Source organism: Hibiscus syriacus, unplaced genomic scaffold (genome assembly GCF_006381635.1).
Source record: "Hibiscus syriacus cultivar Baekdansim isolate YM2019G1 unplaced genomic scaffold, ASM638163v2 tig00111837_pilon, whole genome shotgun sequence".
Lineage (NCBI taxonomy): Eukaryota > Viridiplantae > Streptophyta > Magnoliopsida > Malvales > Malvaceae > Hibiscus > Hibiscus syriacus.
Genome location: NW_024063194.1, coordinates 10,963,127 through 10,988,335, shown reverse-complemented (window position 1 = coordinate 10,988,335; position 25,209 = coordinate 10,963,127). Strand labels below are relative to the sequence as shown.

Here is a 25,209-nt window from a genome sequence, read left to right as displayed (position 1 = left end):
TGGTTAGTTCTCCTCTCACCCTCGATTTCAGTGCTCTCAATTCCATGCAGTGTTCCATTATTCCTGGTAAAGATGGAGGAGAAAAATGAAGAATGAATGTAAGAGAGAAGACCAACTGATGGAAAGGTGAGGAAATGTCCTAGGCTTGTTCGTTTAGGTATTGTTTTGCCCTTGGAAAATTAAGGGGCTTAAGCAGAACAGAGAAGATGGTGGCCTTCTCTTTTCCTCCTGTGTTTTTCGTTTGCGAGGCTTCTAGTAAAAAGGTTCACTGGAAACTCATTGACCCAAGATTTAGAGAATCTAAAAGGCCAAATCTTCACAGCGAAAGTGTAAAAAAAAAGAAACAAGAAAAGAACATGTTAATGTCTCAGCTTCATGATTTGATTACAGTGAATGCAAATAAAGCTTTAACAGGGGGAGGTGTATTGATTTGGAGGCAGAGAGAGACCGTGAGATTCAATAGGAAGATCAAACTTTTAAGAAAAAACTTTGAAAATTGAATCAAAGGAGATAGATCTGGAAAAAGGGTAATGGATCGGAAGGAATATTCCATAGGATCGAAGGATTCATTTGTGAATCGATGAGATCAAAGAAAGAAAAGATAGATCGTGCGAAGAGTAGTGAAGATCTTCTCTGCAGATTTTACATACAAACTGGTTCCCCTCATAAGGCCATTGGATAACCTTTTTATATCATGTCTTCCAACACCCCCACTTTACTACTGAAAATTTTAGAAGAAAATCGTGGAGAGCAATCAGTTACTTGGCCTCCTCTCCCATAACTACTTAACTTGCTGGCCTCTTTACGTGGCTAAAAAATATCTGACTTTGTTTTTTCTGTTGTAGGCACCTTCGAAACAGCTAAGTAGACGAGACAGATGACAAGCATAGGCTCATGCGGTTGCACGTGCGAATATGAGCGGTTCAGGCTGGGCTCTGCAAAACAAAATTAATAGTATTAATAATATAATAATAATAATTAATAATAATAATATATTATATATAAAAAAATTCAAAAAATTATATTATATTACTATAAAAAAATAAATATATAAAAAATAAATCCGGAAGAAAATAAGTGTCTACATATATGTCATGTTTTTATTTTTATTTTCAACTACAAATTTATTAGTTCTATGAATTAATTGTAATATGTCAAGAGAGAGTAAATTGACTTTAAATTTTTACGATTAAGCTCACACTCAAATATCATTTAAACAATATAAACAATTAAGCTCATAATTATTTTACAAATGAATAAGGGTAGATTGTTTTCAAATATTTAGTCGATATGAACAAAAGGATTGATCTTTATACGGAAGAGATTGATCATTTTTATAAATGGATCAATTTTTTTAGATTTTTTAAAAAAATGATCGATCATTTTGAGAAAGAGGTCAATCATGTGAGTCAAAATTTTAAGTAAAGAAAACAATCAAATAATTATTTAAAAAGGTCAAACTAAGTTACGAAATAAAATAAAACTTTTAAACTAACTTTAGCTTTAAATTATTTTTAAGAAAAATTTAATAAATTCAATTAAATTCAAAATTAATAGATAAAGAGGTTTTTAACGAAGATCGTTAAGGGAATGAAGGAATTCTTATTCAATATTATACGAATTACCATTAATACCATTTATGCATTGGGGATGTCTACTCTAGTAGTGTATATATGAACATGACCAGGACCAGCTGTATTATTTATAGAATATAAAGGCTTATAGATTAATTGGGCTTCAAAGGAAGTCTGTGGCCCGACTTGAAGTCGACGGAGCAGTGCGCTTCGGTTCGATGCATTCAACGGCCTCCTCCATACCATGTCTCTTCTAACCGACCACAACAAATCGCTGCACCAGAAACACCGTCATCATGCACATACATAAAAATGGAGAGTTTTTTCTGTCTCAGTGATATTTTCAATTATGTAGTTTACACTCTTTATGACTTTGCTTTACCAGATATGACAAATCAGGAAATGAACAGTTTGTGACGGAAATTAGCAAATGGGTCTTTCATGAAAGGTGAGGCATCCTGAACAGTTTCCATTTTAATGTTGTTTATATAGTCTCTGAAAGATTTAATTGTTTGACGAAGGAAACCAATGGTATTGCTTATCCAACTTGCTCATAAAACTACTTCTGTAAAAGCTTTGTCTCAAATCTTGTTCTTATTGTCAGGCTGTTAATCTTAGACACCTCAGAGTCGGGAAATAGATGAGCCTGCAATGTATAGGATCAAAGATGACCTGGTACTAAATACATCAATTTGTTGCATTAGAAGTTTCTGTTGAAAATATATGTAATTATGAGAACTATTCACATTGAATCGCCCAAAATATATGTTCAATGCAGAAATTCTCTGTTGAGATATATGAGTGGTCTGGAAAGAGCTGGGAGCCCTATGTGGCAGATGATGTTCAGGTCCAGTTTTACATGATGAGCCCATACGTGCTGAAAACACTATCAACTAACGGAAAGGTAATTTTTTGGCCAGGTTCATGTGTTTTAGATTTTGCAACTGTACTTCTGCAATCTTATTTTTATATTTATAATTTTACAGGGTTTGTACCATGCATCATTCAAGGTGCCTGATGTGTATGGGGTATTTCAGTTTAAGGTTGATTATCACAGGCTTGGTTACACTAGCTTATCTCTTTCCAAACAGGCAAGTTTTTAGCTGTCAGAGCCTCATTTGTTTTCTCAACCAAGTTTATTCTATATGTATGATATTTATGGGTTCTGGATTGATTGGTTAATGTTAATTTGTTTTGTAGTTTTTACTTGAAACTCTTTCATAGTTTACAACCAATAAGAAATCTGCTAACATACTCGTAAGCTAAGACAACATTTGTCTTGTTGGAAATCTAATTGAGGAATATTATTAATTTACAGATCCCATTTCAACCCTTCAGACACAATGAATACGAGAGATTTATAAAAACTGCTTTCCCATATTATGGAGCTTCTTTTACCCTGGTAGTGTGTTTGTGTTTATGTATATGTTTGGAAGCATACGTGTTAAACAATGAATCTGTGGTAAGCGTTTTGATTTGGTTGAATGCAGATGGCAGGATTCTTTATCTTCAGCATACTGTTCCTGTATAACAAGTAAGACCTTGAAATGAATGTCTAATCTAATCATCACCATAGTCGCTTTGGGTTCTTTTGGAAGCAAAAAAGAAGGAAAATTGACAGCTGCTCATCCTTCTCTTCTCTTCACAAATATCTATTTTTAGGTTGGATTATGCAGTACATTTATCCAGGGTTAGATTTCAGAATTTTCATCTTCTGACATTACTGTTTGAACCTATGATAGCAGCTTTATATTGTTGAATTGGATTTGTCATATGATAGTGAACTAGAGACTATTTGGAACTCCATTAAATGGAACATTATTATTGTACATCATCAGGCTTTCATATTGTAAGTGGGACCATGACAAAGGAAGTAAAGGAGATCAATTTGGTCGTTTCCTTTATTTGGGATTTTCGGGTTCTGTAGCTGATTCATAAACCAGAGTTAGGATTCCTTAAATTCAACGCATGAAACATGGTTTATGCGTCTTCAAAATATTTTTGTCGGACTTTGCTTCTTTATTGATGCTGCCTGCTTAGATGTCATTTTCTGCTCTTTTATTATTATTATTAGAAATGTCTATCCTTCTTAGTTATTCACAACCTAAACTTAGAATTCGAGCATCTTAAGCCTTTCATGTGAGACAAATTTCGAGTTTCTTAGTATTCGTTTCAAGTAGCTTTCAGAATCTATGGAGTTAGTTTTGTTTTCCATCGTAATTTCATTTCTGGAATTTTCAACCATAAACCATGGAATTTGAAAGTAAAAATGGTTAGAGTTTAATTAAATTAATTCTTATAATTAATCGTTGTTTTAAGTTAAACTATAATTTAAAATGAGATTGATTTTCTAATTCGATTCCTTTAGTACGCTACGCTTGATTCTTCGGTGTTCACGCTTATCTGTTATTTATACAAATTGGTCATGGAAGGTTTTGCTTTTTTGTCATAATTTTAAGTGGATGTCTTGTTGAAAACATGAGCTAAATTTTCAATCTATATTTAATAAACCTCTAAAGTTATTAATCGATCAAAACATTAGAAATCCATGCAAAATCTAAAAATTCTAATTTTTCACAGGTAAAGAAGAATTACTACAAAATCAAGGAACTTTTTTTATCTTATAAAAATAAACTTTAAAGAGGATATGAGAGAATAAGAGAAATTGAACACAAGAGTCAAAAAAAGTTGGAGGTATTTGGAATGTTTTAAATAAAAGGCTAATTTATTTTCATAAAACTGATTTTTTGGTAAAATAGTTTTTAAACTTTTTACGGGATCAAAATGAATATCTATATAAATTAGTTTGCATATTAAATAATTTTCTCATTTTTTGTGGGGTCGACTGACCACTGGCTCCGCCTCGGCGGCCATACGGTAATCTCAAAATCCAATATTGGTCCATGTTTTGGCTGCTCTTTGGCTCACATTAAAAACCAATGCTCATCTTTTGCCATTAAGTGTGAGCTTTGTTTTTTTTCTCTCCTTTTTCATCCAACTTGTCTTTGCAGGAGCTCAGCATCCAGCTTTTAGTATTTGAAAAGCCTGAATTACGTTAGAATTTGGTACTTTTGTTCGACCCTCGGAAACTTTTTTCTTTCTTTCTTTCTGTTTGAACTCCTTTTGAGCTTCTCAAAAGATAATCTTTAAAAATGGCTTCAGTGAATCTGGGTTCTTTAGTTCAATTTTTACTCCATTTTCAACCGACTTTCTTCCATATCCAATTCCTTTCCCTTCAATCCCCTTAAAAATCATTCATCTTCAATTCTGAAAAATGTTAACTTTACATCTTCTTCCTTCAGTCACCTTTGTCCTTACCAAAGAAGACATTGTCAAGGAAGAAGATCAAAAACCAAGCTTTGATTTCAAGTCCTACATGGTTCAAAAAGCAACCACAGCCAACCAAGCCTTGGAGTCAGCTGTTTCATTCCGTAGCCCTATCAAAACCCAAGAAGCAATGCGGTACTCCCTTTTAGCAGGCGGAAAAAGGATTCGTCCAGTGCTTTGTTTAGCTGCATGTGAACTTTTCGGTGGCCAAGAATCCACGGCCATTCCAGCAGCTTGCGCTGTTGAAATGATCCACACCATGTCATTGATCCATGATGATTTGCTTGCATGGACAACGAATATCGTCGTAGAGGAAAACCAACTAACCACAGTTTTTGGCGAGGAAATAGCTGTCTTAGCAGGGGATGCTCTTCTAGCTCTTGCTTTTGAACACATAGCTGTTTCTACACTTGGTGTTACGCCTAGTAGGATAGTAAGAGCTGTAGGGGAAATAGCTAAAGCCATTGGAACAGAAGGGTTAGTGGCTGGTCAAGTGGTGGATATAACTAGTGAGGGACTAACAGATGTGGGGTTGGATCATTTAGAATTCATTCACCTTCACAAAACTGCAGCTTTGCTCGAAGCATCTGTGGTTATGGGGGCAATTCTCAGAGGTGCATGTGATGATGATGTGGAGAGGTTGAGGAAATTCGCAAGGTGTATTGGGCTGTTGTTTCAGGTTGTGGATGATATTCTTGATGTAACGAAATATTCTAAAGAATTAGGGAAGACTGCTGGGAAAGATTTGATGGCTGATAAAGCCACCTACCCAAAGTTGATCGGGATTGAGAAATCATGGGAGTTTGCTGACAAGTTGAAGACTGATGCAGTAGATTTGCTTCAAGGGTTTGATCCTGCTAAAGCTGCTCCTTTGATTGCTTTGGCTAATTATATAGCTTACAGGCAAAACTAACTTGTGTTTTTTGTTGTTGTATAATTTATAATCTTGATGGTTTAAGTGAGGTTGTTGCATTGTCCAAAACATTTTCTTTAGATACACAAAAGGCATTGACTTGCTGTGTTTGATCAAGAGATACAGCAGGCAAGTTGTTGTAATGCTGGAAAAATTCTTCTACAAGGATAATAAAGATTGGATTTTTGTTTTTCTCTCTGTGCTGGAATGATAGGGTTCTTGGTCTCGAGTGTTGTTACACCCCGATTTTATCCCAAATTAAAAACCCTAAAATTTGGGGGGAAATTGTCCAAATTCCTAAATTGGAACTAGGGACTAAATTGTTTATTTTATAAATTTGGATGACCTTTTCCTAAAGAAGAAACGTTTGAAATATTTTTAGAAACTACTAAAGAGTATAAGGACCTATTTTGTGATTTAGCCATTTTTCTTTACGACACAAGCCCTACTCTTTAAGCCGTGTTCAACCGCGCCCCCTTAATTTTTTTGTTTGTTTATTTTCTCAATTTCCTCGTGCGTCCTTTCTCCCTATCTGCTGTTTAACTATTCTTCATCGCATCATCGTTCGGAATAAGGTCGTCGGGGTTGTTCACGGTTTCTCATTGCCGTTTGTTGGTTGGGGTTTGTGTGAGAGTGGATGAACCGGTCGAATTGGGGCTGCTCTCCGCTGTTGTTGGCCGGAATCAAGGTCACCGGCCGTACCGAGGGAGGTTGTGTGCGCCGTCGTTTCCTCTAGCAAACTTGAATCGAGTTAAAACACTACTGCCTGAATCTTGATTCGAACCGGAAATTACTTTTAATTTACGTTTAGTTGTCATGGTAATCAGAAAAATCGTTGGGTTGAGAATTAAGTCCGCCTCTTTATCTTCGCGGGAGATATTGGATGTAAATGAATCGAGCTTCAATTTTTGCGGGAGATATGGGGTGTAAATAAACAGAGGTTGAATGAATAATGTTATGTTCGTGTTCTTTATTATTTTTGTTCGTGTTCAGTTTTTTGTTTAAATTCAGTTTAATATTATATTTATATGTTCACGAATATATTCGTTTATATGTTCACGAATGTGTTCATGAACATGTTTCTTTAACATTATTTTAGTGTTTGTTTATCATTCATTTGTATATTCGATTTTTAATTTCATTTGCAAGTTAAAGAAAAATGATAAAATTACGTCACTGATGCTTAAACTCCTTAAAATTTAAAGTTTAAAATATAACTTTTATCACGTGTTCTATTTAATCTTTACCATTATTTAAAATGTAAAAAAAAAGGAAAAGGAGAATCGGTAAACAAGTTTGTTCATGAACATAAATGAACGAGTTGATAAACGAGCTTATAATTGAGCTTATAAACGATGTCATAAATGAGTTTGTTCGTGAATATAAACAAATCGAACACACTTCTGTTCGTGTTCTTTCATTTATTAAATGAACTTAATTTTTTGTTCATGTTCATTTGTTTAACTTAACAAACAAACATAAATGAACATTAAACAAACAGTTCGCGAATAGTTCACCGAACGATCTATTCATTTACAACATAATCAAAATGAAGTTATTGTCCCTTCGCTGTTACATGTTAATGTTGAATCGACTCAAATTATGAGAACCGAGCGTGAGTATTAGATTATATTTTGTTAATAAGTTAGGTTTATTATTATTATTATGTAGTAACTAATTTAGTTAGACCCACTATTTGAGTTGGTCGTAGGAGATGTCAGTCGTCATTAGTTATTTTGTTGAGGAATGTCTTTTTATCCAGTGCTACATTTTTTTGTTTGGTTTCTTAATTGTAACACCCAATATTCCCCAAATTAAAACCTTAGAATTTGGGAAATTTTAACCTAAATTCCTAAATTGATTTGGGTGACCAAATGTAAATAGTTTTAAAGTTATATCTTATTTCGTAAAACCTATATAGTTTGATGACTAACTTTGTAATTAAACTAATTATAATTAGATTTCAATATTCCCCAATTCACTCTATCACCGCTGCCGACCATCAATTTTTGTCGTCATTCCCGTCGTTTCTGTGCAAAGGTGAGTCACCTTTGAACGTCCGATCCCTATCCTCCACTCTTCTTTCTTAGTTCGTTGTGTGTCACTGTTCAGGACTTTAAACCGATACCTCTCTCGCAACCGATCGTGGTGTCGCGGTTCTCTGTGACAGTCGAGTGGTTGGACCGCGCGTGAAGAAGGTCGCACCGGTTTGGTAAGTGTGTGTCTTACCTTCTTCGGCCATGGGTGGCCACTACCGAGTACCTTCCGATCGTTTTGGGCTTCCTTTAGGCAGCCGAGTTTGTCGTTCCACCAAGCCATGGCTGCTGCCATGGTGCTTATCACCGACAGTTGTGCGGCAGAAGTAGGTGCTGCCATCATTGCTCGGCAGTTCCTTTAGTTCGAATCAAACCCCACTGCCCGGTCCGTAATTCTAACCGAGAATTATTTTTAATCGTCGTTAAATTGCTTCATTAATCTGAAATTCGTTGAATCGAGATATTAAATTGGAAGTCATGATTTTTGCAGTTGATATCGAATCGGAATCAAATCTATCGCCTCCTCCACCGTTACCGGTTAACTGTGAACCAACTCGGGTTACAAGAACCGACAATGAGTATTGGTTAATACCTTAGATTTAGGTTCAGATTTGTTCCGTAATTCTAACCGAGAATTATTTTTATCGTCGTTAAATTGCTTCATTAATCTGAAATTCGTTGAATCGAGATATTAATTGGAAGTCATGATTTTTGCAGTTGATATCGAATCGGAATCAAATCTATCGCCTCCTCCACCGTTACCGGTTAACTGTGAACCAACTCGGGTTACAAGAACCGACAATGAGTATTGGTTAATACCTTAGATTTAGGTTCAGATTTGTTATTAAAATTAGAATAGTAATTATTGTCGTGGTTAGCTATTTGTCGAGTGTGTCTATATTAAATTCTATGATTATTTGATTGTTTGGTATGCATGGTGAATTGTGAGATTGACTATTCTGTGATATCAGTTGAAATTGTTTGCACTAAATTATGATAAATGTTATGTGTTGTAGGTTGATATGTTGGATTCAGAATATATGTTGTGTGTTCGGAAAATCTGATTATCATGATTTGTACACATAAATTGTATTATGTGTAATGTGTTATTTATTGAATTCGGATTGTGTTATGTGATCGGACTCTGTATCATGTAATTGCATTCTCATTCGGATTAGATCAGAATTTGGATATATGTTATACGGATATGTGTTACTCGGATCGGATCAGATATCGTATGTGTCATAACCGTCTTTAGGAGTGACAATTATTTATTGTTTTTAAAAACAATTGGGACTTTAATTTTGGAAAATGGGTGATTTTGAATTAAATTGGATAAAATTAGATAGAGTCGCCATCAACATTTAGGTTAGGTAGGTCGAACACCTAAAAATGTATTTTAAAAACAATTTTAAGAAAAATCATTTTTTAAGATAAAAGTTAGTCTACGCTTACCAAATATTCGATTAAAATAGGTTCGGAAGTCGGTTACACGTGGGGAAGGATTAACACCCCACAACGCCCAAAATTAGTGTTGTTTTGCTTACACGTTGTTGTAATGGTGGAAGTCCTGAATCAAATATCAAGTTAAAAAATAATCCATTTATTAAAAGTTTAACTTGCTTCAAATTAATTAATTAAAGAAATTATTTTACTCTAATAATAGATTTAGCAAAAACATGAACTTAAAGGATTAAAATGATAAAAATAGAAATTAAAAGGTTAAATAAAATGACAGAAACTAAATGTCAAATCAGAAAAATACATAGATAACCGTTTAGATTTATTTTATTTGATCTGTCGTCATCCACTATCAGATCGTCATGATTTTTCAATATGTTGTTCGAGTTGACATCTCGTAACCTTTCACCGTTCGGAATGTTGATCGAAGATCTCGATCGTCGACAAGAGGCCAAAAACCGTCCGGATTTGTTTTCTACAATCCGCCACCGCCCACCTTCAAATCGTCTTGATTTTTCAGTATGTTGTTCGTGTTGACATCGCACAACTTTTGACCGTTCGAAATGTTGTTCGTGGTCTCTATTGCCGGCCAAAGGCAAAAAACCTTCTAGTTTTGTTTTCTCCGATCCGCCACCGTCCACCGACCGATCGTCTTGAATTTTTAGTATGTTGTTCGTGTTGACATCGCGCAACTTTTGACCGTTTGGAATGTTGATCGGAGGTCCAAATCGCCGGAGAGAATTCGACATATTACAAGAAATGTTATTTTCTATTTTTTCTTACTTTTCTTCTCCCTCTCACATCTGGCTCCCTCGTATTGCCTGGTGTGCCTCCACCCTCTCTCTTGTATGCCTATTATATATATCATAAGAAAATAATTATTGTGAGTGGAAGAATAAACATAGAAGAAATATGGAATGGTGGAAAGGTTTGGTGAAAGCATGAAACATGGGATGGTGGTGGTTTGATGGATTTTTAGGTTTAGTGGGTAGGGTAATAATAATAGTAATAATAATAATAATAATAATAATAATAATAATAATTTTTTAAAACCCGGACAAAAACGGGTGTCTACAGCTGCCCCTCTTTGCACATTCTTGTGTTAACAAGAATATGACAAAGACGAAAAAGACAACCTGTTTTTGTCTAGTTTTCTTTTTTTTGGTTTTGGAGACTTTATATGTTTGCGATGAAAAGTTCTGGTCGTCTAAGGCTTGACACGACTCCTACGTGATAAGGAGGCCAGGTCAGGTGATGACACGGTTCCTATGTGATGAGGACGACAGGCCATCTAAGGGTGATAACACGGTTCCTACGTGATGAGTACGGCTGGTTATCTGAGGTTGACACGGCTCATACGTGATGAGGAGATCAGGTCGGGTGATGACACGGTTCCTACGTGATGAGGACGGCAGGCCATCATTAGGGATGATAACACGATTCCTACGTGATGAGAAAGGCTAGTTATCTAAGGTTAACACGGTTCTTACGTGATGAGGAGATCTGATCCAGGGATGACACGGTTCCTACTTGATGAGGACTACATGCCATCATTAGGGATAATAACACGGTTCTTACGTGATGAGGACGGCTGGTTATCTAAGATTGACACGACTCCTACGTGATGAGGAGATCTGGTCGAGGGATGACACGGTTCCTACGTGATGAGGATGACAGACTATCTTTAGGGATAATGGTTTCAAGAGAAACCGACTCACAGATGATGCTTCAAGAGAAGTTTTTTAAAAAGAGACAAAATTCGTTTCAAGGGAAACGATCTCAAAGATATTTGTTGTTTCATGAGAAACGATCTAAAAAATAATAGGATTTGTCTCAAGAGAAATATCTCAAAGTTTAGTTGTTGTTTCATGAGAAAAGATATTAAAGAAATTGGGATTTGTTTCAAGAGAAACATCTCAAATGATCTCAAGGAAACTAAAACTTGTTTCAAGGGAAATAATCTCAAAGTTTGGTGTTTCACAAGAAACTGTCTCTAGAGAGATAAAACTCGTTTCAAAGGGAAATGATTCAAAGATTTTATGTTTCAAGAGAAACCGTCTCAAGGGAGACAAAATTTTGTTTCAAGGGAAACTATCTCAAGGGAGACAAACCTTCTTTCAATATAATATGTCTCAAGAGAGACAAAACCTGGTTCCAAAAGAAATTGTCTCAAGAGAGACAAACTTTGTTTCAAGGGAAACATATTCAACGATTTTGTGTTTCAAGGGAAACGTTTTCAAAGTTTATGTTACAAGAGAAATTGTCTCAAGGGAGACAAAATTTGAAATCGTGGATGGCCCCTTCGTCGTGAAGTCGAGCCTCGAATTGGATATCATTTGTCGTGAAGTTGAAATCCAATTTAAAGATGAATGTTGCTGACGGACACGATATCCTTCGTCGTGAAGTTGAAATCGTGGATGACCCATTCGTCGTGAAGTTGAGCCTTGAATTGGACATCCTTCGTCGTGAAATTGAAATCCAAGGGTTGCATTACTACTGGTGAACACGATATCCTTCGTCGTGAAGTTGAAAACGTGGATGTGTGGGCACGATATACTCCGTCGTGGAGTTGAAATCATGGATCCGTGGGTACGATATCCTTCGTCGTGGAGTTGAAATCGTGGATAGCCCCTTCGTCGTGAAGTTGAGCCTTGACTTGAATATCATTCATCGTGAAGTTGAAATCCAAGCTTATGCTGTTTCGAGTCCAATATCCTTCGCCGTTAAGTTGAAATTGGCTCTGAAACAGGAAAGTTTATTTACAGACACTCCTTCTTTGAGTTGGATATCCTTCGTCGTGAAGTTGAAATCCAATCTAGAGATGGATGCTGCTTGTGTTACGATTCCCTTCGTCATGAAGTTGAAACCAGGATGACCCTTCATCATGAAGTTGACCTTGAAATTGGATATCCTTCGTTGTGAATTTGAAATCCAATATAAGTTGCGTTGTTTCGAGGCCAATATCCTTCCACGTGAAGTTGAAATTGACTCTGAAACTGGAAAGTTTATTGACAGACACTCATTCTTTGAGTTGGATATCCTTCATTGTGAAGTTGAAATCCAACTAGAGATGGATGCCGTTTGTATGTACGATTCCCTTCGTCGTGAAATTGAAACCGTGGATGCGTGGGCACGATATCCTCCGTCGTGGAGTTAAAATCGTGGATCTGTGGGTACGATATTCTCCGTCGTGGAGTTGAAATCGTGGATAACCCCTTCATCGTGAAGTTGAGCTTTGACTTGAATATATTTGTCGTGAAGTTGAAATCTAAGTATTGTATGTTGTGGGTGGACCAATTCCTTTCGTCAAGTTGAAATCGTGGTTGTGTGGGCATGATATCCCCCGTCGTGGAGTTGAATCGTGGATTCGTGGGTACGATATCCTCCGTCATGAAGTTAAAATCGTGGATGGCCCATTCGTCGTGAAGTTGAGCCTTGAATTGGATATCCTTCGTCATGAAATTGAAATCCAAGGGTTGCATTACTGCTGGTGAACACGATATCCTTCGTCGTGAAGTTGAAATCGTGGATGTGTGGGCACGATATTCTCCGTCGTGGAGTTGAAATCATGGATCCGTGGGTACGATATCCTATGTCGTGGAGTTGAAATCATGGATAGCCCCTTCGTGAAGTTGAAATCCAAGCTTGTGCCATTTCGAGTCCAATATCCTTCGCCGTGAAGTTGAAATTGGCTCTGAAACTGGAAAGTTTATTGACAAACACTCCTTCTTTGAGTTTGGATATCCTTCGTCGTGAAGTTGAAATCCAATCTAGAGATGGATGCTGCTTGTGTGTACGATTCCCTTCGTCGTGAAGTTGAAACCATGGATGACCCCTTCATCGTGAAGCTGAGCCTTGAAATTGGATATCCTTCGTCGTGAAGTTGAAATCCAATGTAAGTTGCGTTGTTTCGAGGCCAATATCCTTCCATGTGAAGTTGAAATTGACTCTGAAACTGGAAAGTTTATTGACAAACACTCCTTCTTTGAGTTGGATATCCTTCATTGTGAAGTTGAAATCCAATCTAGAGATGGACGCCGCTTGTATGTACGATTCCCTTCGTCGTGAAATTGAAACCGTGGATGCGTGGGCACGATATCCTCCGTCATGGAGTTAAAATCGTGGATCCGTAGGTACGATATTCTTCGTCATAGAGTTGAAATCGTGGATAACCCCTTCTTCGTGAAGTTGAGCATTGACTTGAATATCCTTCGTCGTGAAGTTGAAATCCAAGCATTGTATGTTGCGGGTGGACACGATTCCCTTCGTCGTGAAGTTGAAACCGTGGATGACCCTTTCGTTGTGAAGTTTGGCTTCGAGTTAGATATCCTTCGTCATGAAGTTGAAATCTACTCTCGAGAAAATTTTGTCGTTTCGAGTTCATATCCTTCGTTGTGAAGTTAAATTGACTCTGAATGAAACTGTAAAATTATTGTTGAGTGCAATATCCTTCGCTGTGAAGTTGAAATTGACTCTAATGAACTGGAAAGTTGTTTGTTGACAGCCCTCCTTCGCTGTGAAGTTGAGCATCCACCATCAATTTCTGAATGTGCTTTTGAATCGAGTATCTTTCTACTTGAAGTTGAAACTTGACTCTAAAAGCTGCAAAAAATATGTATATAAAAAAATGATGTGATGATCTTAAGTATGTCTAGATGCATGCAACATGATTAATTTTATCTCCTCGTTCTTTGTCTACTTGTTCCTACATGTGGAGAAAATGCATTCAGAAGATCTGATCGCTTGCATCAGGATGTTGAATCCCCAAATATACCCCAATATTCAATGTTGAATCTCTCCAACTATGCCCCAACATTTGCTGTTGAATCTTAAAGATGCCCATTGTTCCTCATTGCTTGCTTCAACACCGATTCTAAGAATGAGCTTTGTGTTTAAGAACCACATGTCAAATACCAAGATCCACTCTAGAGAGATTGTCTTGTTTGAAAAGTGTTTTTCTTCTTGTTTTATTTTCAAAAGTTCTGAAAATATCAATTAGAAGAGTTTTGGAAAATGTTTAATTAAAATTTTTGAAAATATTACCCTTTTCTCGGTTTAATAATTGAGACGAATCATAAAACTAGAGTTCATTGGATATCAAATAATTAATTACACTGTTAATCCTTCAATAATTTATAGCTATTTGACAAGTGTCAAGATCAAATCTATCTTTGGGAAATGGTTAAGAAAGAAAACAATAAGAAAGTCTCAAGTTATGTTTTGGTCAATGGTTTGGCCTTCTTATTTTGATGTTCACTGATCTGATGGGGTAGCTTGTATGCTCATCTACTGGAAGTGTTCGCCAGCTCCCAACTCTAATGGTCACGCATTGTGCAATGCCTTATCAAGGAATTTGTGCGATTGCCTCAGCTGCACAATTTTTACATTCGAGTCACCTTTTCAGGTTTTCAACTCGAATCCTCATTTGGTTTCAAGACGTCATTCAAAATTTACGTCTTGAACCCCCTTTATTATTTTTCTCTATCATGCATTAAAGATTTAAAAACTTTTTGCAAATAAAGATTATCCTGATGGACGATGAAATATGAATATATTCTCTTATGTTCAGAAAATCCATGTATGATTATAAGGGACTTTTAAGGCACGTAATGTAGGCCATGGTTCATGGTTATGAAAGAAAATGATAAATAGGCCCAAAGAAGTGTCTCAGGGTATTGAACTAAGGATCAATTCATTATGATGCTTTCAATCCTGTATTGCTCAATTTGAATCTGCTCGTATCTCTCTCTCTCTTAATGCTCTATGATATTTGAGTGAAGTGATTCTGGAATAATTATGCTTGATCAATTCATAGTTTGAAGCTTGATGCGCCATTTGACTCGAGGGAATCTTTACATGTGATCCTTATCCCTTTTCTTTGTTTATTTTCTCTTTGCTTTTTTTCTTTTTGATTCTTGTCCTTTGTTTTTCTTTCTGCTTTAATTTGATATTTTCACTTGGCATTTTGTTCACCTTTCGATATCTCCTCTGATTTGATGTCTTCACTCATGTGAGCAAATTTCTTCCACATTTCCCCCCATTGTGGGGGTGATCCTTGGTTAGGGTTGAATCAGAAGAAAAAATATTATAGGCTCAAAAGGGGACAACAAGGGATATATATATATACATATATGGATAAATGAAACAAAGCCGTTCATCATCTCATACATAAAAGTCTTCGCAGAAGAGGTATTCCCAGGGGGGTAGATTTTTAGGATTAAGTTTTATTCACATGAAAATAATGTAATTAATGCATGATAGAATTATTTCGAAGTAATTCTCCTTTCTGCTTCTTGCTCCCAACATGCCTTAATTGCTCAAGCTCGTCCTCATAATATTGCTTCGAGATGCCCCACATTGTTTATTATGAAGGTTCATGTTCAAGTAAACATTCAACGTCTGCAGGTTTTATTGGTAAAAAATGATGGGTTTATAACTAAAAGGAAAATGGTGTGACTTTATTGACTCAAAGGTATCAGTATGACTCTCTGTATCTTCATGAATTATTCTGGGTAAAAAATTGAGGGAATTTTTTTTGTTTGTTGTTTTTTAACAGGATAAAAAGGTCTGATATTGCCATATGTCAAAAATCTATAATTCTTGAAAAATTAAAAGAATATTTAATTCATTTAATATTCAAATAACTAAAGATTAAAATTCGTTCAATTATTCCACCTTAGAAGGTAACATAAATTCAGTCGTTTAAAAGATTAAGCAAACATGAAAGGTCAAAAAACGTGTTTAAACAAAACAATGCTCTCATTGCAAATGGTAGATGCAATGCCCCCTTCTTCGATTGTCCATGCCCTTGAATCCATTAGGTTTTAAATCTTGCACTTTAGTGCCTTACAATTCTCAGAGGAATGCCTGGAGCTTCCGATGTGATAACTGTGCACGATATCAACATCGTAACCCTCGGGATATGGGATTCTTTTCTCAAATCATTCTGGAAGGCCCAGTCCTACAATCAGCTGAACAAGCTCCAACTGTACTGATTTCAATTTTTTTAATTGTTCAAATCTTGCTTCCATGTGGTGTCACGTTAAAAATGCTTAAAAATGAAATGTAGATGCAAAAATGTATGAAATTCTCGAGGCATTGATCCAAAAATATGTCTGTTATTATAAATAATCCTTATTGGGGACAAAACTGTTTTATCTTTTAAGAGACAATATCAAAGGTATATTCTGAATAATCCTCTAGCCCCGAACGTCTTCTAACAGGTTGACTAATCCTCTGCCTTGTCTGTCGCCAGTTGAATACCCTGTTGAACTGCTCCGGCTTCTCTAGCCCGTGCAAGTGTTGAGCTGCTTTTTGTACTTGTTCCAAGAAGTCTCGAATGACTGCATATATGGCTTTCATCTTTTGTAGAACCTATTCCCGAAGAATACGTCATTGGAGCCCCCCATCGAAAAGAATTATCTGAACCTTACTTGCTTGCCTCTTGAATTCGTCAACAAAGGCTTCCAATTTCAGTTATCGTTTTTCCATCCTTCTCTTGTTGTCTTTGAAGGGACTCTCCAGGTTAGTAATGTTTTTCTCGTCTTGCCCATGCAAATTTTTCCAACTCAAAAGGTTGACTTTTGATGTACTCGGTGTAAATCCCGGTCCGTTCTGAGTGCAACAGTGGAATTTCTTCGATTACGGGTACCATGTCTTCTTGCAGATTCTCCCTGCATAGCCGTACCTTTGCGTTTTTCACCTCTTATATTACAATCCCTTTGTCTATTAATGCAAATTATTTATGTTTAACGAACACATTTTTGTGGATCCACACCTCTTTCATTATGTTATGAAAATGCAAATGCAATGCAAAGAATAATAAAAAAATGACAAAAACAAAAGAAGGGAAATACGTTAGTGTACGCAAAAAAAAAATGAAATTGGTTAGTACATGTACAACAATTTGTACAGATAAAAATGTCATTCAAAGTTGAATATAACACCTACACAGTCATGATATCTACCCAAGCATGCTTTTATTAGATAGTAATCCTACCCAAACATGCTTTCTACTCATAAAGATGTATTTACAAGAAATTAATCCTAACCACATGGTATCTAGTTCGCATGCTGCCATTCAACAAAATTTAAAGCAAAAGAAAAGGTTAAAAAACGCTCCTTCTTTATGTACACTTATTTTGGATATCTACTGACGAACAGAGGTTCGGTGACTATACATATGTGAAAGTTCTACGGTTCACTATGCATGGTTTCGGCTCTATGGGAAAAGGTACTCGAATTATCCTTGATGTCGGTGCCCCCTTGGGCTGTCAAACTCTCGATCCTCACCCATTACCGGTTTCGAGCGGAACGAGTTCAATTCGAGGGGATACATTCCCTTATGTCTATGCGATGAATAAATTCACACGAAGACATAAGGTATATGAATCCCGGGTTACTTGCTAGCCTATGCGGAGAATAAATTCTCACGAATGCGTCATTTTTGCCCCCACTTAAAAAGGGTTTAGCTCGGGTGTAGAGCTTATGTTATGCAAATGCCTGTGTGTGTGTGAGGAAGAACATTCAACCCTTTGACTCAAACGGAAAAAACACTCTGATAAAAACTAATACTCGAACTCATAATTTCCACCAAATGACAATGTGTACTACAACCCGACTCTCTAAAAATCCCCAGTGAAGTCGCCCAAGCTGTCATAACCGTCTTTAGGAGGGACAATTATTTATGTTTTAAAACATTTCGACTTTTAATTTTGGAAAATGGGTGATTTTGAATTAAATTGGATAGAGTCGCCATCAACCTTTGGGTTAGGTAGGTCGAACACCTAAAACGTATTTTAAAAACAATTTTAAGAAAAATCGTCTTTAAGACAAAAGTTGGTTTACGCTTACCAAAGATTCGATTAAACGAGTTTGGGAGTCGATTACACGTGGGGAAGGATTAGCACCCCACAGCCCAAAATTGTACTGTTTCGCTTACACATTGTCGTAATGATGAAATCCTAAATCAATATCAAATGTTAAAAAATGATCCATTTATTAAAGTTTGATTAACTTGCTTCAATTAATTAATTAAAAAAATTATTTTACTCGAATAATAGATCTAGAAAAACATGACTTAAAGGATTAAAATGGTAAAAACAGAAATTAAAGGTTAAAATAAATAACAGAAACTAAAGTGTCAAAACCAGAAAAAATACAAAGATAACCATTTAGATTTATTTTCTCTGATCTGCCGTCATCCACCGTCAGATCGTCTTGATTTTTAATTTGTTCGTGTTGACATCTCAAAATATTTCACCATTCAGAATGTTGATCGGAGATTTCGATCGTCGGCAAGAGGCCAAAAACCATCCGGATTTGTTTTCTCCGATCCGTCACTGTCCACCGTCAGATCGTCTTCATTTCTTAGTATGTTGTTTGTGTTGACATCACACAACTTTTACGTTCGGAATGTTGATCGAAGATCCCAATCGCCGGCTAGTGGCAAAAAACTGTCCGGATTTGTTTTCTCCGATCCACCACTGTCCACCGTCCGATCGTCTTGATTTTTCAGTATGTTGTTCGTGTTGACATCACACAAATTTTTACCGTTCGAAATGTTGATCGGATTTCCAGATCGCCGGCGAGAATTCGACAGATTGCAAGAAATGTTGTTTTCTATTTTTTCTTCCTCGTCTGGCTCCCTCGTATTGCCTGGTGTGCCTCCACCCTCTATCTTGTATGCCTATTACATATATATATATAAAATAAGAAAAAATTATTGTGAGTGGAAGAATAAAACATGGAAGAAAATATGAAATGGTGGAAAGGTTGGTGAAAGCATGAAACATGGGATGGTGGTGGTTTGAGTGGATTTTTTTTAGGTGGGTAGGGTATAATAATAATAATAATATAATAATAATAGTAATATTTTTAAAACCCGAACAAAACTGGTGTCTATAGTATGTGCTCTATTGCATATTATGTTAGTACTTAGAGTGGTTCTGGGGAGCCTACTCTTCATATGATGTAAGCTGTTTGGGTGCACATTCATTGCATATTTAGTTGGACTGTGAATATTTAGTTGATTCGGATTGTAAATATTTTGTTGAATCGGATCCTATGTTTATTTATGATGTTTTGTTTATGACTGATGCACTTTAGAGGCATACTAAGCTTTATAGCTTACACCCTCATAGTTTTTTTTTCCAGATAACTGGATTAGGAGAATCGGTACTTGGAGTTGCGATATTAACCAGATTTTATTTTATTCATTATGACATTTTTACTTGGGTTTTCTATTGCACATTTAATTAATATTTATTTTGGGACATTATTTATTATGTTTAATTATTTCGGGACATTAAACATAAATTTTGGTTTTGGACATTGATACATGAATTTTGAATTCGATAAATATTTGATTTATGTTTTTAATTATTATTTATTTATTTCGATTACTTTAACTATTTGAAATCTATAAATGCGAGGGGAAATTTTCAATGTATTTTAAATAAGGTTTAGATACGATTTTGGCAAGTTTAGTTAAAGAGCTCTCTAGATTCAACCTAATTCTTTTACGTCAAGTTTAGGGGTTACATTAATTGCTTAATTGTTTGGTTTGTTGAAATTGATTGAGAACCTGTCTTACTATGAATTTGGTTGTGATATATGTAATTCGAAAAATTTATCATGTGTTACATGTTGAACTGTCGGTATAGGAATATTGTTGTGTATGCATAATATGAGATTGTGTTAAGATATCATAATAGAAATATATGTACATCAGAATATTTGATCATGAAATATTGTTATTTGGATCGGACATCGGATATGTATGTCATTTGCATGTTATATTGGGACGAATTTTGATAGGAGAAGTTCAATGTATTAACTTGACGGGATGAATATCACTTTCGGATTATGTGGCCTCTGTCTTTGTAGAAGATCCCACTTCGTATGTTGTGGTTATGGGGAATCTGCTCTTCGAATGGTGTGTCAAGAGTATGGGAGGATGCATAAGCATCTGAATAACATTTAATTTTATGATTATCATTGTTTGATTTAGACTTTGATTAATATTGATTGATTCGAATTATGTTATGACTTGTGCTTGTTTGCACTTTAGAGACACTAAGCTTATTTACTTACACATATTTTTTTATTTCAGATACTCAGAATTAGTTGTTGGTACTTGGATGGTTTCGTCATTTATTTTCAGAAAATATTTTGAGTATTAATTTTATTCATATTTATATTTGTAATTTTATTTTTGGGATTATTGATATTTTTTTATGTAATTTGATACTTTGGAGATTACAATTATTTTTGGACAGTTCTGCATAATATTTATGTCGAGTTTTCTTTGAACGATTATTTTAATAAGATATTTGAAGTTTGAACTCGTGGAATGTTTTCATAATTTTAAAACTATTTTTAAAGTTTTAAATCAAATACGAATTGTGTAAAAAAAATTTAATGTAGGCTCTCTAATTTGATCTAATTTCTTCTAGGGTTTCAGGATTACAAGTGTGATATACTTTGAGTGCAATACTTTGGTGCCGGATAAGACTTGTTTTGCTCAATTAGAGGGAAAAAAAAGTTGTGGTCCTTGGCTGGTGCTACACGGTTTTACCGAATGCTGGTAAGGATTTAAATGACATAATATATGCTTTTAGTTATGTTATATTTATCATGATTACGGACATAATATGGTATTATAGTCATTGTAAGTATCATGATTGTGTAATGACGATTTCGGATGATACTATTACCGTTATATAACGGCCATTATTTCGATAACGACCGCTATTTAAATATCTGATGTGGATCGCAATCTACAATATTTGGTTGTCGTTCAATTCCTGCAGGTAATTGGTTGAGCTAAACTTTCATCAACTCTTCTTGCCGCTATGCATGTCAGATATGCACATCAAAGTATTTGATAAGACGCTATTGAAACATCAGTTATATAACGGCCATATTTCGATAACGACCGCTATTAAATATCTGATGTGGATCGCAATCTACAATATTTGGTTGTCGTTCATTCCTGCAGGTATTGGTTGAGCTAAACTTTCATCAACTCTTCTTGCCGCTCTGCATGTCAGATATGCACATCAAAGTATTTGATAAGACGCTATTGAACATCAGTTTATGTTCTTGGCAAAACCATGCCAAAAGGTCTGAAATTAATATAACATAAAATGTTTCAGTGTTCGATGAACATGTTTTAAATTCTGTCATTTTCCAACTACATGTTTTAGTTTTATCCATATCGCAAAATCAATGGACAAGAAAAAACCAATCCTAGTTTTCAAAAAGATAAAGTGTTGTACATGAGATAAGAGAAGCATCTTCGAGGATTCAGCCCGCTCCAAAGCTTCTTTCACTTTCAGTTGGAACGAGACAGAAAAAACTCTTCTCTTTCTACTTTGGCTCATTTTGATTAAACATCCCCTTCCATTTCTCACTTATTATCCCATTGCATTAGCTCAATGCCTTTATTTGCATCAACTTTTATCTTTCAGACGAGTTTTGATAGATTCAAAAATTGAAGTTTCTCAAATTATAAATATTCTTATTCCAAATCTAATAATTAATTTTTTCACATAAATGATAATCTATATTAGGCTCTTAAAAAGTAGAAGTTTTATAAAAATGTTATATTACAATAGACCTAACCGTAACCGGAATTGCCTAGTACATTTCTTATTTATGATCATATGAAATGTATATGAATTTTATAAATATAATTATATCAACATTGGATATGTATATGAATCTTGTACGAATATTATCATTATAATTTTAGGTTAATGAATTTATATATTTTAATACGAGATACTATTGAAGTATTTTTTAAAATATAAATAGATATGAAGGTTTACAAAACCATACGCGTTTACAAAACCATACGGATCAGTCCGGTAGTTAGGTCTAGCTGACGAACGGTCAGGAGAATCTTGAGTACTTCAAAAATCAACATCATAAATCAGTCCTTAATCTTAATTTAAATGCACTTAAATAAAATAAATAAATATATATACATGTTCGAGGTTCAACGCTCGATTCAGATGCTTTCGAGTTAGAATTTGAGGAAACGGATAGTAAAATCAGAATTAAGACACCAAAGAATCTAAAATAGGACTTTTAAAAAAAGTCAACTTTTGATCAAAGTCAACGTTGGTCAAAATCAAAGTCATTTCTAGTTAAAGTCAATAGGTATAGTCAAAGTTAATGGTTCAGTCAAAGTTAACGGGTCAGACTGGTTCAAGTTGACTCAGTTGGCCGATTCAAAATTAGATCATTTTGGTCTAGGGCAAATCGATTTGGTTTGGTCTAGTTTAACTATACTAGTTTCTAAAATATCATGACCAAGGGAGGATCCCTACGCATAGGGTTGACGTGTGCTATAGTGAAACAGACGGGCACGATTTTTCGATTGCACCTGATCCACTACTTGGAAATCCACTAAAAAATAAGCATAACGTCAGAGACTTAACCAAAAAAACTAAATGAGAGCTTACCCACAATGAAACAATGAAGGGACAGTGATGGAGAAATGACGACAAACACAACATTGTTTGGAATGGAATGGGGATTCCAACGGTGGTAGCAGTGCGGTGAAAGAACCTCAGGATCAACGAGAAATCGCAAAAAAAAAAAAAATAAAGCCTCAGTACCTTTGGTTTTCGACGAGTCTTCGAACGATGATTCACAATGAACAATGATGTTTCTCGGTAAGGGGCTAGTGGGGTTTTGGTTAGAATGGGACGACGAGAACAATGGTGAGGGCGGTGATGGTCACGATTATCAGATGTCGGTTAATCGAGAGGGAAGACGACGTGGAAACTTTTCTAAATTTTAGGGATTTTTGATATTTAAGGTTTGGCTCGATTTCTAATTGGGGGAAATGATTTTGAGGATTTAAAATCCCATCTAGAAAGTTTAAGAGATATTTTAAGCATTTCATGTCATTATCAGTGGCCTAGCTTGATGGATAGGGTATGGGCAACTATCTCTCTATAGGTTATAGCTTCAAACTGTGTTAGCCACACATTCTTAGTTTTTTTTTATTTTCTTTGTAGATAGATGATGGGAAAATATAAGGATGAGCCCCTAAATTGCCTACAAATATGGAAACTGGCCAGAAATGATAGAAACTCATAATTTGGTCCCTAAACTATAAATAAATTAATAAATTAAATATAAATAAAATTAAACAAAAATAGGAGTGAGACACTTCCAGCTATTAGAAGTTACAAAATTGTCCTTCGACTATAAGGCATTACTTTGTTAAGTCCATCAAGTATTAAAAGTTATAAAATGGTTAGCCGACTATTTATATGTTCCAAACTCATCATTTTTCATTAAAAAATTATCGATAGTTTGAGTTGGACGTTAACTTGTTGATTGAGATATGATAGTCATTTGAGATTTTGAGATCATATTTTATCATATAACAATCAACATATTAACGCTCATATTAGATTAACATCAATTTTTAACAGAAAATGACTACTTTAGAACACATGAATAGTCGGGTGACCATTTTATAACTTTTAATAGTTGGGGGACTCAATAATGCAATGCCCTATAGTTGAGAGATTATTTTGTAACTTTTAATAGCTGAGAGACTCAATAAAGCAATACCTTATAGTAAAGGGACCATTTATGTATTTCACTCTTTATTTTGTATCTACAAATATATACATGTATATAAACACGATATTAATAACTTTTAAAATAATAAGAATATAGTTTTATTTTTTATTATATTGACATTTAAATTATTTTATTTATAAACACAAATCCAATACCCATATATCACCCCAAACCCAAACCAACTAGCATGCCCACTGTTACTTAAATCCAAAATAAACTCGTCACAATCCAAATCTTAAGCCCAAAATAAGGAAAATAAAAAGGCGTTTTGGCCCATTATCACAACTAAAATAAAAAAATTAGGGTTTTAGGGAACATTGATTTTTAATTAGAGATCTACGATATTTGTTACAGTGTGATATTAAAATATTATATTTTTTTCAGTAATATTTAAAATTATAATTGAAAAAAGAAGGCATGGAGCTCATCACCTCGAGGTGACGAGTTCATTGAAGTTATTATTGATTACTTTAATTATTTTATTTTTATTTTTCATAATTTTTTAATATTATATTTAAATAAGAAAGTCGTAATGCTGAGGTTACGTAATTTGAGTGGTCATATTCAATTGTTTTTTATCTTCTTAATGCGAGGAGTTCAAACAATCATACTGATATATGGAGAAAAAAATAGCGAACCATGAGAAATGCACATTAATAAGTAATATTACAACACACTTAATACATTACCTTAAGAACGTAAATAGGAAAAACCTTACACACACACTAAACATTAAATCAAATTATAAGTTCATAAACATATATTAAATTATTCTTTATGATGTTATATCTCGTAATCAATAGACTCATCATAAGTAATAATAAGTTTTTCAATTCTCCATGTTTTTTCTTGTTACTGTTCACGTACAAATTGGAACCATACTTATGGGTCTCCATCATCTATTTTTTTGCTTCGTCATTTGTTTTAGTTGTTGGGATGTTTGAGCTGGAAGGATCATCTGTAACACCCACAGACTGATACGGGTGACCTGATCTGATCCGAGGTTTCACATTAAGGCCACAAGAGCAACCCACCGTAAAATCCTTGGAAAAATTTAAATTTTTTGTTTAAACATGTAAAATCATAAAACAATTTATAAACACAACAGTAAAATTTAACAATATTCAGAAATAAAACAGATTCCAGACTCAGATAAAAACAAAATACAACTACTGCCCCTAAACACATGCACCGAACTCTGCAAGCAACGCTGGTGGAACTCCTTACCGATGTCGATAGTTGGTTCAATCCTTTTAACCTGAAAAGGGGGAGTAACAGAGTGAGCTTT

General features: G+C 35.0%; 1 protein-coding gene and 1 pseudogene across 1 annotated transcript; both read left to right on the top strand.

Moving 5' to 3' along the window:
• Positions 1–206: 206 nt before the first annotated feature.
• On the top strand, positions 207–2,798 carry LOC120171827. Its single transcript, XM_039179465.1, has 5 exons — positions 207–449; positions 2,193–2,249; positions 2,353–2,478; positions 2,561–2,665; positions 2,775–2,798. The coding sequence occupies exons 1-5, from the start codon at positions 207–209 to the stop codon at positions 2,796–2,798; spliced, it is 555 nt and encodes a 184-aa protein (XP_039035396.1).
• A 1,928-nt stretch (positions 2,799–4,726) lies between these two features.
• Positions 4,727–5,862, top strand: LOC120171846 (annotated as a pseudogene).
• The last annotated feature ends 19,347 nt before the right edge of the window (positions 5,863–25,209 follow it).

What these genes read in the sequence shown, in the direction of transcription:
- LOC120171827 (XM_039179465.1), top strand. Translation starts at nt 207, where the DNA reads ATGGTGGCCTTCTCTTTTCCTCCTGTGTTTTTCGTTTGCGAGGCTTCT. An exon ending in TTTGGAGGCAGAGAGAGACC is followed by an intron (nt 450 to 2,192) that starts GTGAGATTCAAT and finishes TGTTAATCTTAG; the next exon opens with ACACCTCAGAGTCGGGAAAT. An exon ending in GCTTATCTCTTTCCAAACAG is followed by an intron (nt 2,666 to 2,774) that starts GCAAGTTTTTAG and finishes TTTGTTTTGTAG; the next exon opens with TTTTTACTTGAAACTCTTTC.